Below are 17,593 nucleotides of genomic sequence, written 5' to 3' on the forward strand. Positions count from 1 at the left end.
TGACAGAAACACACTGAAGAAAGCAACAATACAGACTACACAATATATACTCTGACAATTTCAAATGCGATGTAATTTTTCATATAAATATTTCAAAAATAAGAGAGTATCAGTATCAATGTCAATATGCTGAGGAATGAGGACCAATGTGATCTAAAACCAGAGAAGCAACTCAGACACCTGGGAATCAATGTCAAAGCAGGTGGCACTACTCTCACATATCTTTCATGCAACACGTCAAAAGAATTTATAGCACTAGACTACAAATATTCCTCATGCTCTTTAACTTGCCCAATAACTGAGAAGGTACACAATTACAATGACACTTCAGTTGAATGTATACTTCATGTCTACAGGGAAGGGTCCTAAATAGATCAGCTTGGATATAAGTTGGGTGAATACTTGTAGATAATATCCATTATTTCTCAAACCCTTGTGGTGTAATGACTTTCCTACATTGAGGGAATCCTCTACTTGAGCTTGCTGAAAATTTCTTCACACACTCATGCAACACGATAAGACTCATAGGCCTCAATAAACAGTATCAGCCTTTATCAGTTTTGACATACTTCTACTAAATAAAACTGCTACAAGCACTAGATATTAATAAGCTTCTACATTCAGATATCACTCCAATATTCATTGAAAATAAACTATTTGGGAGTCAATTAATGATTTCAACATTATTTTCTTTCCAATATAGTCTGGTTTGAAGTATCATGTTTTTCACTAAAGAACTTTTATTAAACTGCTATTTGATCCAAAAGTTAGCTCCTCAAAAAACAAAGTGAATGTACGTATATTCATGTTTATCTCATTCAAATAACTAACGTCAACAAAACATATGTCTCCGATGCCCAAGAGTAACAAAGGCTAGTATAGACAAACACAGGATAGAATATTAAAAACATAAAAGGGCACAGTGGCTTGTTAATATAATCTCAGCTACTCAGAAGGCTGAGACAGAAGTATCACTTGAGCAACCCAGGAGTTTGAGACCAGCCAGGCCAACATAGCAAGATTCTATCTTTATAGAAATAATCATGCACACCGGACATGGTGGCTAAAGCTTGTAATCCCAGCACTTTGGGAGGCAGAATCCCTGGAAGTCAGGTGATTGAGACCATCATGGCCAACATGGTGAAACCCCATCGCTTCTAATGATACAAAAATTAGCTGGTGTGGTGGCACACACCTGTAGTGCCAGCTACTAGGGAGGTGGGGGCAGGAGAATCACTTGATTCCAAGAGATGGATGTTGCAATGAGCCATGTCTGTGCCATTGCACTCTAGCCTGGGCAGCAGAAAGTATGAGACTGTGTCTTAAAATTAAAAAAAAAAAACAGAAACAAAGAAAGAAAAGAAAAAAGAAGAATCAGTAAATAATATAATAGAAAGGCTTAAACAGCTTACAATTTTTTAAAGAATCTTCATGAGGAATCCTCTTTATTTCATGTGGTCTTGAAACAATCTAGAAGAAAAACACAATCAGTTTAAGAATAACATACAGCAAGTTAAAATAATTATAATAGCTGCCATTACTACCTAATATAACACAAAATGTACAGCTTTTGAAGTTACACATAGGTAGATTCAAATTTTGAGACTGCCATTTACTTATCTACATATTCTAATGCCCTGATGATTATGACTGTTGTTATAGATAGTCTCAAAATGTGACTCCTTTCAGCTCTAGTTTTTTATTATATAAATACTATGATACTATTAGTTTCTTTTCCTATCCACAACAACCTAGGACAAAAATTTACTCATATGTAATTTAGGGTATCACTGAATAAGAATAATAATACAAAAGTAAATTAACCACATTATTTTTCAAAATATCTATGCATTATATCTATCTGTGTGAATTACATTTTGTGGGAATAAAATGTGAGCCTGTGGCTTTTAGTAGTACTATATTTAAATGGGTTGGCATTGGAAACAGTACAAGTTGCTTGTATTCTCTGTGTTGAAAGCTAAGAACAAATTATTATATAACTTCGTCTCCTTCCAAAAAATAGAGAACAAAACAACCATCCACCTTATAGAGTAATGATTGATGAATGAAAGCCACACATAGCTGCTAAAGAGAAAGCTGCAATAAGTATGCTCATAATAGAAACAGAGGTGAAATAAAAAAACAGACACTAAAGACATGTGTTCTGCAAGGAAAAAGTTAAGACTGAGGTAAATCGTGTGAGATGGATTTTCTGGATACAGCACACCCACGGGTTTTGGCTTTTTATCCGATTTGCCAGTCTGTGTCTTTTGATTGGGGCGTTTAGTCCATTTACATTTAGGGTTAATATTGTTATGTGTGAATTTGATACTGCCATTTTGATGCTAGCTGGCTATTCTGCCCTTTAGTTGATGCAGATTCTTCATTTTGTTGATGCTCTTTACCATTTGGTATGTTTTTGGAGTGGCTGGTACTGGTTGTCCCTTTCTATGTGTAGTGCCTCTTTCAGGAGCTCTTGTAAAGCAGGCGTGGTGGTGACAAAATCTCTGAGTACTTGCTTGTTCGCAAAGGATTTTATTTTTCCTTCATTTATGAAGCTTAGTTTGGCTGGATATGAAATTCTGGGTTGAAAGTTCTTTTCTTTAAGGATGTTGAATATCGGCCCCCACTCTCCTCTGGCTTGTGGGGTTTCTGCTGAGAGATCTGCTGTGAGTCTGATAGGCTTCCCTTTGTGGGTAACCTGAACTTTCTCTCTGGCTGCCCTTAGCATTTTCTCCTTCATTTCAACCCTGGTGAATCTGACGATTACGTGCCTTGGGGTTGCTCGTTTTGAGAAATATCCTTGTGGTGTTCTCTGTATTTCCTGCACTGGAATATTGGTCTGCCTTGCTAGGTTGGAGACGTTTTCCTGGGTAATATCCTGAAGAGTACTTTCCAGCTTGGATTCATTCTCTTCGTCACATTCAGGTACACCTATGAAACGTAGATTAGGTCTTTTCACATAGTCCCATATTTCTTGGGGTCTTTGTTCATTCCTTTTTATGCTTTTGTTCTCTAATCTTGCCTTCTCATTCTGTTTCACTGAGTTGATCTTCGACCTCAGATATCCTTTCTTCTGCTTGGTCAATTCAGCTGTTGAAACTTGTGTATGCTTCACGAAGTTCTCGTGTTGTGTTTCTCAGCTCCATCAATTCACTTATATGCCTCTCTACATTGTCCATTCTCGTTAGCATTATGTCAAATCTTATTTCAAGGTTCTTAGTTTCTTTGCATGGGTTAGAACATGTTATTTTAGCTCACAGAAGTTTCTCATTACCCACCTTCTGATGTCTGATTCTGTCATTTCATCACACGCATTCTCCGTCCAGCCTTGTTCCCTTGCTGGTGAGGAGTTGTGACTCCTTGCAGGAGGAGAGGTGTTCTGGTTTTGGGTGTTTTCCTCCTTTTTGCACTGGTTTCTTCCCATCTTTGTGGATCTATCCACCTGTCTTCTTTGTAGTTGCTGATTTTCAGATTGCGTCTCTGAGTGGACATCCAGTTTGTTCATGACGAAGTTATTTCTGTTTCTTAGTTTTCCTTCTAACAGTCTGGCCCCTCTGCTGTAGGACTGCTGAGGTCCACCGCAGGCCCTGCTTGCCTGGGGATCACCTGCAGCAGCTGCAGAACAGTAAGGGTTGCTACCAGTTTCTTCTTCTTCTATCTTTGTCCCAGAATGATGCCTGCCAAATGTCAGGCTGATCAGTTTTTTGTGAGGTGACTCTTTGGATATATGGGGGTCAGGGAGCTGCCTGAGGAGACAGTCTTTCCTTTATAGAAGCTCAAGTGCTGAGCTGTGAGCTCCATTGTTCACTCAGAGATGCTGGGCAGGTACGTTTAAATCTGCTGCAGCAGAACTCATAAATCCCCCTTTTTTTCCCCAGGTGCTCTGTCCCAGGGAGTTAGGGCTTGATTTATGAGTTTCTGTTGTGCTGCTTGCTTTTTTATCAGGGCTACCCTGCCCAGCAACGAGGCAGCCTAGTCACTGTCTGCCTGCAGAGGCTTTGCTGAGCTGCTGTGGGCTCTGCCCGGCTGCCATGTGAACTTCCCTGCAGTCCTGTTTATGTGGGTGTTTGTAGATCTGCCTCGGCAATGCTGGCCCACCTCTGTAATGGCAGACTCTCTCTGTAATGGCGGGTTGCCTCAGCAATGGTGGGCTGCCTCAGCAATGGCAGACTACCTCTGTAGGGTTGGAGTGCCTCAGTAATGGCAGATGCCCCTTCCCCACAGAGCTGGACTGTCCCAGGTTCAGCTGTGCTTGCCTTGAAACTCTCAACCCAGAGGGTTTCCAATTGCTGGGTTTTGTGGCGGGGGCGGGCGGGGGGGACCCGCCGAGCCTGATCACCTGGCTCCCTGCCTCAGAGTCTTTTTTTTTTTTCAGTTGAACAGTTGACTCCCAGGTGTTCCAGTCGCCTGCTGAAAAAACACCGGGATCTGTGTGATTTCCCATGCGGTGACCCACTGCACTGTCTGAAACAACGGCGCTGAGATTCGTGGCACTTTTTCACCTGGTAATCCCCTGGCCTGGCTCCCTGTTTCAGACCCCTGTTTAATGAGGTGTATGGGCGACTCTAACTTCCTGGAGTTCCAATCACCAGCTTAAAAGGACAACCACACCAGTGTATTTTGTATGGAGAACTGCCACGCTGGAGCACCAGCAAAATAGCCGCGCTGGCCAAAACAGCCGCACTGGTGACTCATGGGGCTCCTCTGCCTGGGAATCTCCTGATCTCTGGGCAATAAAGATCCATCTGGAAATGCGGTGTCCACTCACCCTCTGCGCTTTCGCTGGGAGCTGCAATCCCGAGCTGCTCCTAAATGAGCATCTTGGATCTTCCTCCTGGACTAATAATTTTTATTCACAATTTCAAAGAATAATGTATGCCTTGAAATATATATATTTAATAGAATATGACTGGAGCTTTAACAGTTAAGAAAATTTTATCCAAAATCCTAACCTACGCTTCCAGTTGGAAGGTATTAGAAAACATGTTGTATCCACCTTTCCAATTTCAATCCATCTTTTCTAATTTTTATTTTCTTCCATATGATGTATTTTCTAAACAGAAGTCACGTAAATTTACACATTGTCAACCTTAGAAGAAAAGATAAACTGAAAACATTCTAGAAATTTAACAGATTTCATTATTAGCTATATTATGCATATGTGTTAACTATAACATTCCATTATATAAAAGCCCATTTTCTGGTTTGTTTATTCACACTAAAACTGTTACACTGTTTTTGATATGCAAGATATTATTCTACGTATTCCAGGATACATACAAATATGTTCTCTATTTCAAGTGGCTCATAGTAATGCAGGAGCTTTACAACTACTTTTTCAAGAACAAAGTGCAAAAGACTCCAAAATTTGAAGTTCAGAATGAGATACAAGGACCCCGAGTGGATATTTTTTTAAATTATAATGCAAAACCCTTGCGGAATTAAAGTCTTACCATAAGAATATGAAGAGTCTCTGCTTATCAAACAGGTTGTTTTTTTTTTTTAACAAAATGTATATTCTTCCAATAGATGAAGCGTTTAAAGCGCATTCTTAATTATAAAAATATTTAGAAAACACAGTGTAGACCCTTTGTAATACAGATTTCAGAAGGGAACTTAAATTTCTAATCTCCCACAATTTTTTATTTTTAATTGGAGATAAGGTCTTGCATGGACTCAAGCAATTCTCCTAGCTTCATCTCTTGAAGAGCTGGGACTACAGGCATATGTTACCCTGTCTAGTCAAATTTCCAGAATCTCTGGTATTCTTTTAGTCTAATTATAGAACCGAAGGTAAAAATAAAGAAACTGTCCACTGCAAAAATGGTATATATCAAAGTAAATGTAAAAGAAATTAAAAGAAACTATACGCTATGTGTAGCAGGGTGATTCCATGATTCCTGTAATGTCATTTAATCTATTAAACACACATTTAAACAGAAGTATTATTACTCATACTCATATTATTTATAACTCAAAATAAAGACACTTACTCAAATAAGTCTAGACCAACATTCCTATTTCCTCTATTGCAAGAAAGCATTCTCCAACATCATTTTCCTGTCAGCATATATTTTCCAGCCCATTTTTTTCAGATCCCACCTCTCAAAGTACTTATCAACTATTTCTTATTTGCCAAGTAAACAAAATAAAAATTAACCCCTCCTATGTCTTTGAAATGGTTATCTCTAATAAAATTTTTAATGCAACCGTAAAACACTGATAGGTAGACAACTGCTACATCTAGAAGATAGTAATATACAAAATGAGATTCAGAGTGAGAATTTAATTTTACAAGTGAGTACTTTACCACAGAATCAGAATCAGAATCAGAATCGTCCTTTAGCCCAGACTTGGGAAAAACACGCTGTGCCCAGAAATGCCTACAGAGGAAAAAGTTACAACAGAAATGAGCAGGTTCATTTCTTAAAACAAAACAAAACTGTCAGTCTATACATCCATGTCCCCTCCCAAAAAGATGGTAAAACAAAGTCTGAGGAAGGTCAGTTAGCTGTACATTAAATAATATTTCTTGATATAATTTAGATATGGCCTCTGTTTTAGAAAACATTTTAGTTACCTATTTCTGCCTCCACCTCTCCCGCCTATTAAATATCCAATGAACACTCACCCTTAAACCCGTAACAAATACTGACAGGCAATACAATGGCACCACCAGACAATAATTTGTCCTTATAAATTATCTAATATCTGACAGAACTTTTGCTACTGAACTGGAATAAATGTGATAACCTAAAACGAGGTAGAAAATGCACTGTCTCTTCTCCATTATCTATTTCTGATTCAAAGATTAATCTGTGTCACTGGAAAATGGGAGTCATGGATCTTCAGCATGTAAACAGTGCCCATTGATTCTGTTTACCCCAGAAAACTACACGGAGCCCCCTGAAACACTGGACATGTTTGAAAGCTGAGGGCACAAAAATCAAAATATAAAGGTTTACATTGTTATCACGAATATTCTTCAGAGAAGATTAAAACACTAAAAATTATAAAATTCAATTGCTGTTATTATATAGATCCTCCCTAATTCAGGTCCACAAAAACCAGCAAGATTAACAATCTTCATAGACACTCAGACACCCAAGTCAGACTGGGGAAAAGTCTCCCTACTGAATAGTTACAGCTCCATTTCATTCGTTACTATCTAATTATCTTCCTTCCCATAGACTCCCACTTCTGGATCCCTCTCCTGCAGGGACCCATGGCAGTATCCAATCTACACCTTCAGCCTAGGAAGGACAGATGCCTAAAAAGACAAGCTAAAGTAATTGAGATTAGGAGCTCTCTGTTCCTCTGCTGCCGGAAAGTAAGTAAATCTCAGTCAGTAATCCCAAGCATAGGAATGTTACCAAGTACCCAAATGAAGCTTCATTACCGACTTACCAACCAAACCTACCATTGCCCTAACCTACAGGTATATGGGAGAATTGGAAAAAAAAGGCAGAAAGAAAATTACATCCGCCCTGGGTCACAGATCTATGTACTTAAGCAATCTCCAGCTCCCTAATTCGTGAGGTGTTCTAAGGCCTCTGTAAGCTTGGGTGGAAAAAGATAATACCACATTCCTATATACTCCAGAGACTCTTTCCAGTGGCTCAAGTTCTTTTAACATTTTTCAATAAAATCTTTAAAGTTTGGTAGTTCCTCAAAAAGGAACAAAAAGGCAGCAGCCTTTTCAGAACCCCTTGAATGCCCTATTTTAATATGCCTTTCTTCATTACTCCCAACATTCGGTGTTTCCAATTTCTCAAGGGTTTATTTCTCTTCAAACTTAGCTGTGCCCTGCAAATTCCATTCTTATCCACTTTCATTGAGTTCAACAGCTCATTCCATTCTCATCCTCTTCCACTGTGTTCACTAGAGCCACTCCCTCTTTCTGTTATAAAAACACTCAATGACAAAATGATGTGAAAGAAGACTGGGTTTTGAATCAAGAAACCTAGTGCAAATCTCATATCTGCCATTTACAATATCCAACTGAATAATTTTATCTCTTTCAGTTTCAGATTCTCCACCCAAGCAACCATTTAATCGGGATGGTAAACACAGATTTGACTAATGGAGGATATTTTGTTTAGTCTCCAGGATTTCTTAAAATTCTGAAATTCTGTGCACTTCTGATTTTGTCTATAGGAAAATGGGGAATATTTAGCTACCATACATGAAAACAATAATAGAAAGTAAAAAAAAAAAAACCTAAGCAATGCAGAAGAGAAAGTAACAAGAAATCAAGAAAATACTATTTAAATGTCATAGAAAGAAAAAAGTAAATCCAGAAAACAAGAAAAAGCTTCATCGAACTAGGCAGGGTACTCAAAGAGAAAACCAAACTGGGTAGTCAGTAAGTGGAGAAATGAATTAGAAATATCTTTTCCGTATATGCCAAATATAGTCAATATAACATAGAGTATGTGTTGATATTCTCCATGTACAGTAAAATGATTTCTCTCTTGGACTGATCTGCTCTTGCTTATGAAACACCTAGAGTCCCTTGGCTACAGATAATTGATATCTGCCTTCAAAACATTGATTGTTAAACAACAACAACAAAAAAAACAAACAGGGACTGGTTACCAGTGTAATTTCCAAACATATTAGGACAAGCTTTTGGAGTAGCCAAGCTTCTAAGGGACACTCTAAAGAGAACTAATATATAACAAAACGTGACGTTCTGAATTCATCTAATTTAAGCCAGTACCTTGATCCCATTGCTGCACACACCTCTCTCTAAGTATGCTTAGGTGCAAAGTGATTTGAAAAGCCAGGCAGGATGCTTGTCAAATCATGGGTTGGCTACCTGTTAACTACGGAATCATGAGCCAAAATTTCAACCTATTTTAACCAGAGTTGCATCATCAGTAAGAAAGCAATAATAGCACCAATACTTTGTAAAGCTGTGTGAAGATGACATGAGATGATAAATGTGAATCAGGTAATATGATGTCTAACATAGCTTAGAACACTAAACAGATACTAGTCTCTATTCTCTCTATCCACTTAGTTAACACATCACTTTAAAAAAATCTGTAAAATCGTACCTGTTTAAATGCTTGTCAACGGCAGGATGCACTTTAAAAAAAAGAAAAATGTATTTTAAATAAACAATAGAAAACTATAGAATACTGAAAACATAAAAGAGCACAAGAACTTGTTCCTATAATCTCACTTACTCAGAAGGCTGAGACAGAAATATCACTTGAGGAGCCCAGGAGTTTGAGACCAGCCTGGGCAGCACAGCAAGATTCTATCTTTATAACAATAATCATGCAGGCTGCTTGTGGTGGCTCGCGCCTCTAATCCCAGCACTTTGGGAGGCCGAGGCGGGTGGATCATTTGAGGTCAGTAAATAAAGACAAGCCTGGCCAACATGGTGAAACCTCGTCCCTACTAAAAATACAAAAAGTAGTCAGGTGTGGTGGCCCACACCTGTGATATATCTATTTCTAAAAATACTCAGTGTCAATAGCAATGTGGATACGCCAGGTGATGAGAACCAGTGTGATCTAAAATCAGAGGAGCAACTCATACACCTGGGAATCAATGTCAAAGCAGGTGGCACTACTCCCACATGTCTTTCATGAAACACATCAGAAGAATTTATACCATTGGACTACAAATATTCATCATGATCTTCAACCTGACCAGTAACTGAGAAGGTATACAATTACAATGACACTTCAGTTGAATGTATACCTCATGTCTCTGCAGGGAAGGGTCCTAACTAGATCAGCTTGGATATAAGTTTGCTGAATTCTTGTAGATAATATATATTATTTCTCACATCCTTGTGGTGTAATGACTTTCCTACATTGAGGGAATCCTCTACTTGAGCCTTCGGAAAATTTCTTCACACACTCATGCAAAACGGTAAGACACATACGCCCCAATAAACAGTATCATCCTTATCAGTTTGACATACTTCTACTAAATAAAACTGCTACAAGCACTAGATATTAATAAGCTTCTACATTCAGATATCACTCCAATATTCATTCAAAATAAATATTTTTTGAGTCACTTAATGAATTCAACATAACTTTTCTTTCTAAAATAGTCTTCTTTGAAATATGTTATCCTATAAAGAAATTTCATCAAACCAATGGAGCCAATGTATTCATATTCATGTTTATCTTATTTCAGTACTTAAAATGAACAAAACATCTATCTCTGACGCCTAATAGCAACAAAGAATGGTAATGAGTCACTGTGGTTTGTCCCAATTCTAGCACTCTTTCCTGTTTCCAGTAGTTTCTGGAGCAGCCACAATAAAATCTTCTTTTATGCAAATATTCTATATGCAACTAAAGAGAGTTCACTCAAGTTTCCTCAGCAGAATCCCCAAAATTACACAAATAACTTCTTCTTTTCCCTCCCTCCTGCCTCACAATCTCTCTTCCTGAAGGAAAGTAATTACTCCATCAGTGGTGTCCTTAGTTGTTGTTCTACAGTGTTCACGGGTTGTTACGATCACTTCTTCCCTCTGCTTTTTGTGATATCGTCTGATGTCTATACTTTCTATTGCCTCAAATCTTTCTCTTTCCCCTCTTGATGAAAACATACTGTAGAATTAAAGCAAAATAATGCTGTCCTTTTAGCTTGCTATCTGTTGCATTGCTCTTCAGAGGTTCTTCTATTTAGTTTTGACGTAGAGAGGTTTACAATGATACTACTCAGATCACGGAAAATGACGAGCAGCATCAATGGCACCAAATAACTTATTACAATGCAGAAACTTAGGCTTCCTGAAACAGAATGTGCAGTTTCAATGAGCCCGCTGCTAATTTATTTGGGAAGGGAACTTCCCTTCTACCTTGCATTAACCTGACATAAAATGTTTATTATAAAATTACCTGTCTCAGATGTTGATCCATCCTTTATTTCTGGGGCTATATTGGAAACGGAATCTTTCTCTTCACTTATAGCCTGAAGGGGATTTGAAGAAAAATAATCAACACATAAAGGATATATCATAGACTACACAGTTAATAGTTCAAAATGCAAATGAGGGTGTAATTACCTCCAAGGTCAGTTGTTTCTGAGAAGACACTGAAAAGAAAAAGGGATACATAATAAACCATATGTAAATGTGGTAAAGGTATAGATACATTCATTCCGTATTAGCATCAACCTGTATTTTCCTGCCCGTATTCGTGTAGGCTTTGAGGTTTTATGCTTTGTGTCTTGAAACAGGAACATGACAGAAACACACTGAAGAAAGCAACAATACAGGCTTCACAATATATACTCTGACAATTTCAAATGTGATGTAATTTTTCATATAAATATTTCAAAAATAAGAGAGTATCAGTATCAATGTCAATATGCTGAGGAATGAGGACCAATGTGATCTAAAACCAGAGAAGCAACTCAGACACCTGGGAATCAATGTCAAAGCAGGTGGCACTACTCTCACATGTCTTTCATGCAACACGTCAAAAGAATTTATAGCACTAGACTACAAATATTCCTCATGCTCTTTAACTTGACCAATAACTGAGAAGGTACACAATTACAATGACACTTCAGTTGAATGTATACTTCATGTCTACAGGGAAGGGTCCTAAATAGATCAGCTTGGATATAAGTTGGGTGAATACTTGTAGATAATATCCATTATTTCTCACACCCTTGTGGTGTAATGACTTTCCTACATTGAGGGAATCCTCTACTTGAGCTTTCTGAAAGTTTCTTCACACATTCATGCAACACGGTAAGACACATAGGCCTCAATAAACAGTATCATCCTTTATCAGTTTTGACATACTTCTACTAAATAAAACTGCTACAAGGATTAGACATTATTAAGCTTCTACATTCAGATATCACTCCAATATTTGTTGAAATTAACCGTTTTTGGAATCAGTTAATTAATTCAACATAATTTTTCTTTCTGAAATGGTCTTCTTTGAAATATCATGTTATCCTCTAAAGAAATTTCATCAAATAGCTATTTTATTCAAGAGTTAGCTCCTTGACCAATGGAGCCAATGTATTCATATTCAAGTTTATCTTATTTCAATACTTAAAATGAACAAAACATCTATCTCTGATGCCTAATAGCAACAAAGAAGGGTAATGAGTCACCGTGGTTTATCCCAATTCTAGCACGATTTCCTGTTTCCAGTAGTTTCTGGAACAGCCAAAATAAAATCTTCTTTTATGCAAATATTCTACATAAATCCAAAGTGAGTTCACTCACGTTTCCTCAACAGAAAACCCTAAATTACATACATAACCTTTCCTTTTCCCTCCTTGCTGCCTCACAATCTCTCTTCCTTGGAGAAAATAATTATTACAGCGGTGGTCTCATTAGTTCTCTCACTCTACTGTGTTTCTGGGTTATTACAACCACTTCATTCCTCTGGTTTCAGCAATACAACCTGATGTCTATCATTGCTATTTACTACATCTCTTTTTCCTTTCCTTCCAGAAGAAAACATGCTGTAGAATTAAAGTAAAATCATGCTGTCCCCTGAGCTGCCTATGTCTTGAATTGCTCTTCAGAGGTCCTTCTATTTAATTTCGATGTAAAGAAGTTTACAATCGTACTACTCAAATCACGGACAGGGACCAGCAGCATCAGTGGCATCAAATAATTTATTAAAAATGCAGAATCTCAGGCTTCCTGAATCAGAATATGCAGTTTCAATGAGCCCCATACTGATATATTTGGGAAAGAAAGTTCCCTTCCATCTTGCATTAACCTGACATTACATGTGTATTGCAAAATTACCTGTCCCAGATTTGTCTCCATCCTTTATTTCTGTGGCTGTATTCGAAACAGAATCTTTCTTGTCACTTGTGGCCTGAATGGGATTTGAAGCACAACAATCAGCACATAAAGTATATTTCACAGACTACACAGTTAATATTTCAAAATACAAATGAGAGTGTAATTACCTTCAAGGCCAGTTGTCTCAGAGAGGACACTGAAAAGAAAAAGGGATAAATAATAAATTATATCTAAATATAATAAAGATATCCATACATTCATGCAGTGTCACCATCAACCTGTATATTCCTGCTTGTATTAGTGTAGGCTTTGATGTTTTATACTTTGTGTCTTGGGACAGGAACATGACAGAAACACACTGAAGAAAACAACAATACAGGCTTCACAATATATACTCTGACAATTTCCAACATGATGTAATTTGTCATATATATATTTCTAAAGTAAGAGAGTATCAGTATCAATGTGGATATGCTGAGTGATGGGGACCAACGTGATCTAAAACCAGAGGAGCAACTCATACACCTGGGAATCAATGTCAAAGCAGTGGTACATCCTCCCGCACATCTTTTATGCAAGACATCAGAAGGATTTATACCATTATACAAATATTTGTCATGCTTCTTCACTTGCCCGATTACTGAGAAGGTACAGAATTACAATGACACTTCAATTAAATGGACACTTCTCCTCTCTTCAGTGGAAGTGTCCCTAATTCATCAGCTTGGATATATATTTGGTGAATCCCAGTAAATAGCATTCATTCTTTCTCACATCCATCTGGTGTAATAATTAGCCCGTGTTTCTCATATCCTGTTGTTTAGCTCTCTGAAAGTTTCATCACCCATGACAACACGGTATTATATAAAAATAAATACTCAACAAAATGTATCAATAGTCAATTTTCACGTACTTCTACAGAACAAAACTGCCACATTAGATATTAATATGCTTTTACATTCGAAAATCACTCCAATATGCATTGAAAAACACCATTTTAGAGTGAATTAATGAACTCAACAATACTTTCATTTCTAAAAGTCTTGTTTGAAGTAGTACATTATTCTCTAAAGAATTTTCATTTAGTACCTATGTTTTGCAAGAGTTACCTACTTGAACAACAAAAGCAATATATTCATATTCAATTTTATCTGATTTTATAACTAAAATAAAAAATGTATCTCTGTTGCCTAACAATAACAAAGAGAAGTAATGAGTCAGTGTGGTTTATCTGTATTCCAGCTCTCCTTACTGCTTCCAGTAGTTCCTGCAGCAGCCACAATTAAATATTCTTTTATGCAAATATTCTATATGCATCTGAACACAGTTCACTCAGGGTTCCTCAGCAGAATCCCCAAAATTACACAAATAACTTCTTCTTTTCCCTCCCTCCTGCCTCACAATCTCTCTTCCTTAAGGAAAGTAATTACTCCATCAGTGGTGTCCTTAGTTGTTGTTCTACAGTGTTCACGGGTTCTTACGATCACTTCTTCCCTCTGCTTTTTGCAATATCGTCTGATGTCTATACTTTCTATTGCTTCAAATCTTTCTCTTTCCCCTCTTGATGAAAACATGCTGTAGAATTAAAGCAAAACAATGCTGTCCTTTTAGCTTGCTATCTGTTCAATTGCTCTTCAGAGGTTCTTCTATTTAGTTTCGATGTAGAGACATTTATAATGATACTACTCAGATCACAGAAAAGAACCAGCATCAGTGGCACAAAATAACTTATTACAATGCATAAACTTAGGCTTCCTGATACAGAATGTGCAGTTTCAATGAGCCCCCATGCTGATTTATTTGGGAAGGAACATTCCCTTCTATCTTGCATTAACCTGACATTAAATAAGTATTGTAAAATTACCTGTCTCAGATGTTGATCCATCCTTTATTTCTGGGGCTATATTCGAAACAGAATCTTTCTCATCACTTGTAGCCTGAATGGGGTTTGAGGCAAAATAATCAACATATAAAGTATATTTCATAGACGACACAGTTAATAGTTCAAAATACAAATGAGAGTGTAATTACCTTCAAGGACAGTTGTTTCTGAGAAGACTCTGAAAAAAAAAAGGGATACGTAATAAATCATATGTAAATATGATAGAGATATCCATACGTTCATGCAGTGTGGGCATCAACCTGTATTTTCCTGCTTGTATTAGTGTAGGCTTTGATGTTTTATACTTTGTGTCTTGGGACAGGAACATGACAGAAACACACTGAAGAAAACAACAATACAGGCTTCACAATATATACTCTGACAATTTCCAACATGATGTAATTTGTCATATATATATATTTCTAAAGTAAGAGAGTATCAGTATCAATGTGGATATGCTGAGTGATGGGGACCAACGTGATCTAAAACCAGAGGAGCAACTCACACACCTGGGAATCAATGTCAAAGCAGGTGGCACTACTCCCACATGTCTTTCATGCAACACATCAGAAGAATTTATACCATTGGACTACATATATTCATCATGCTCTTCAACTTGCCCAATAACTGAGAAGGTACACAATTACAATGACCCCTCAATTGAATGTACACTTCGTGTCTCTACAGGGAAGGGTCCTAAATAGATCAGCTTGGATATAAGTTGGGTGAATACTTGTAGATAATATCCATTATTTCTCACACCCTTGTGGTGTAATGACTTTCCTACATTGAGGGAATCCTCTACTTGAGCTTTCTGAAAGTTTCTTCACACATTCATGCAACACGGTAAGACACATAGGCCTCAATAAACAGTATCATCCTTTATCAGTTTTGACATACTTCTACTAAATAAAACTGCTACAAGGATTAGACATTATTAAGCTTCTACATTCAGATATCACTCCAATATTTGTTGAAATTAACCGTTTTTGGAATCAGTTAATTAATTCAACATAATTTTTCTTTCTGAAATGGTCTTCTTTGAAATATCATGTTATCCTCTAAAGAAATTTCATCAAATAGCTATTTTATTCAAGAGTTAGCTCCTTGACCAATGGAGCCAATGTATTCATATTCAAGTTTATCTTATTTCAATACTTAAAATGAACAAAACATCTATCTCTGATGCCTAATAGCAACAAAGAAGGGTAATGAGTCACCGTGGTTTATCCCAATTCTAGCACGATTTCCTGTTTCCAGTAGTTTCTGGAACAGCCAAAATAAAATCTTCTTTTATGCAAATATTCTACATAAATCCAAAGTGAGTTCACTCACGTTTCCTCAACAGAAAACCCTAAATTACATACATAACCTTTCCTTTTCCCTCCTTGCTGCCTCACAATCTCTCTTCCTTGGAGAAAATAATTATTACAGCAGTGGTCTCATTAGTTCTCTCACTCTACTGTGTTTCTGGGTTATTACAACCACTTCATTCCTCTGGTTTCAGCAATACAACCTGATGTCTATCATTGCTATTTACTACATCTCTTTTACCTTTCCTTCCAGAAGAAAACATGCTGTAGAATTAAAGTAAAATCATGCTGTCCCCTGAGCTGCCTATGTCTTGAATTGCTCTTCAGAGGTCCTTCTATTTAATTTCGATGTAAAGAAGTTTACAATCGTACTACTCAAATCACGGACAGGGACCAGCAGCATCAGTGGCATCAAATAATTTATTAAAAATGCAGAATCTCAGGCTTCCTGAATCAGAATATGCAGTTTCAATGAGCCCCATACTGATATATTTGGGAAAGAAAGTTCCCTTCCATCTTGCATTAACCTGACATTACATGTGTATTGCAAAATTACCTGTCCCAGATTTGTCTCCATCCTTTATTTCTGTGGCTGTATTCGAAACAGAATCTTTCTTGTCACTTGTGGCCTGAATGGGATTTGAAGCACAACAATCAGCACATAAAGTATATTTCACAGACCATACAGTTAATATTTCAAAATACAAATGAGAGTGTAATTACCTTCAAGGCCAGTTGTCTCAGAGAGGACACTGAAAAGAAAAAGGGATAAATAATAAATTATATCTAAATATAATAAAGATATCCATACATTCATGCAGTGTGGGCATCAACCTGTATTTTCCTGCTTGTATTAGTGTAGGCTTTGATATTTTATACTTTGTGTCTTGGGACAGGAACATGACAGAAACACACTGAAGAAAACAACAATACAGGCTTCACAATATATACTCTGACAATTTCCAACATGATGTAATTTGCCATATATATATTTCTAAAATAAGAGAGTATCAGTATCAATGTGGATATGCTGAGTGATGGGGACCAACGTGATCTAAAACCAGAGGAGCAACTCATACACCTGGGAATCAGTGTCAAAGCAGGTGTTACATTTTCCCGCATATCTTTCATGCAAGACATCAGAAGGATTTATACCATTATACAAATATTTGTCATGCTCTTTCACTTGTGCAATAACTGAAAAGCTACACAATTACAGTTTTGGTATCCTCTAGTTTGTACATTCTACTTCAGTTGGATGTACACTTCACGTCTCTTCAGTGGAAGTGTCCCTAATTGATCAGGCTGGATATATGTTTGGTGAATTCCAGTAAATTTTGTTCATTATTTCTCACATCCGTGTGAGAAATAAGCCCGTATTTCTTATATCCTGTTGTTTAGCTTTCCGAAAGTTTCATGATTCACTCAAGACAACAAGGTATTATGTGAAAACCTCAATAAAAAGTATCATTAATTGTCAATTTTGACATACTTCTACAAAATAAAACTGCCACAAGCATTAGATATTAATGCACTTTTACATTTGAAAATCACTCCAATATTCATTGAAAAAAACAATTTTAGAGTAAATTAATGAATTCAACAATGCTTTCATTTCTAAAAGTCTTGTTTGAATTA

The 17,593-nt window shown here is 37.0% G+C and overlaps 1 protein-coding gene across 1 annotated transcript in view; it reads right to left on the reverse strand.

The window, feature by feature from the left end:
• Positions 1-4,363: 4,363 nt before the first annotated feature.
• LOC128928123 (ankyrin repeat domain-containing protein 36C-like) overlaps positions 4,364-17,593 on the reverse strand; it is a 44,989-nt gene continuing 31,759 nt past the window's right edge. Inside the window, exons 7-16 of the mRNA XM_078348927.1 lie at positions 16,679-16,707; positions 16,512-16,584; positions 14,792-14,820; positions 14,625-14,697; positions 12,928-12,956; positions 12,761-12,833; positions 11,045-11,073; positions 10,878-10,950; positions 9,066-9,096; positions 4,364-6,386 (exon numbers count right to left, since the gene is read on the reverse strand). Coding sequence (XP_078205053.1) covers positions 6,125-6,386; positions 9,066-9,096; positions 10,878-10,950; positions 11,045-11,073; positions 12,761-12,833; positions 12,928-12,956; positions 14,625-14,697; positions 14,792-14,820; positions 16,512-16,584; positions 16,679-16,707 — 701 coding nt within the window. The 3' untranslated portion in view covers positions 4,364-6,124. The remainder of the gene's footprint in view (positions 6,387-9,065; positions 9,097-10,877; positions 10,951-11,044; positions 11,074-12,760; positions 12,834-12,927; positions 12,957-14,624; positions 14,698-14,791; positions 14,821-16,511; positions 16,585-16,678; positions 16,708-17,593) is intronic.

This window comes from Callithrix jacchus, chromosome 14 (genome assembly GCF_049354715.1).
Source record: "Callithrix jacchus isolate 240 chromosome 14, calJac240_pri, whole genome shotgun sequence".
In the NCBI taxonomy this organism is placed as follows: Eukaryota; Metazoa; Chordata; class Mammalia; order Primates; family Cebidae; genus Callithrix; species Callithrix jacchus.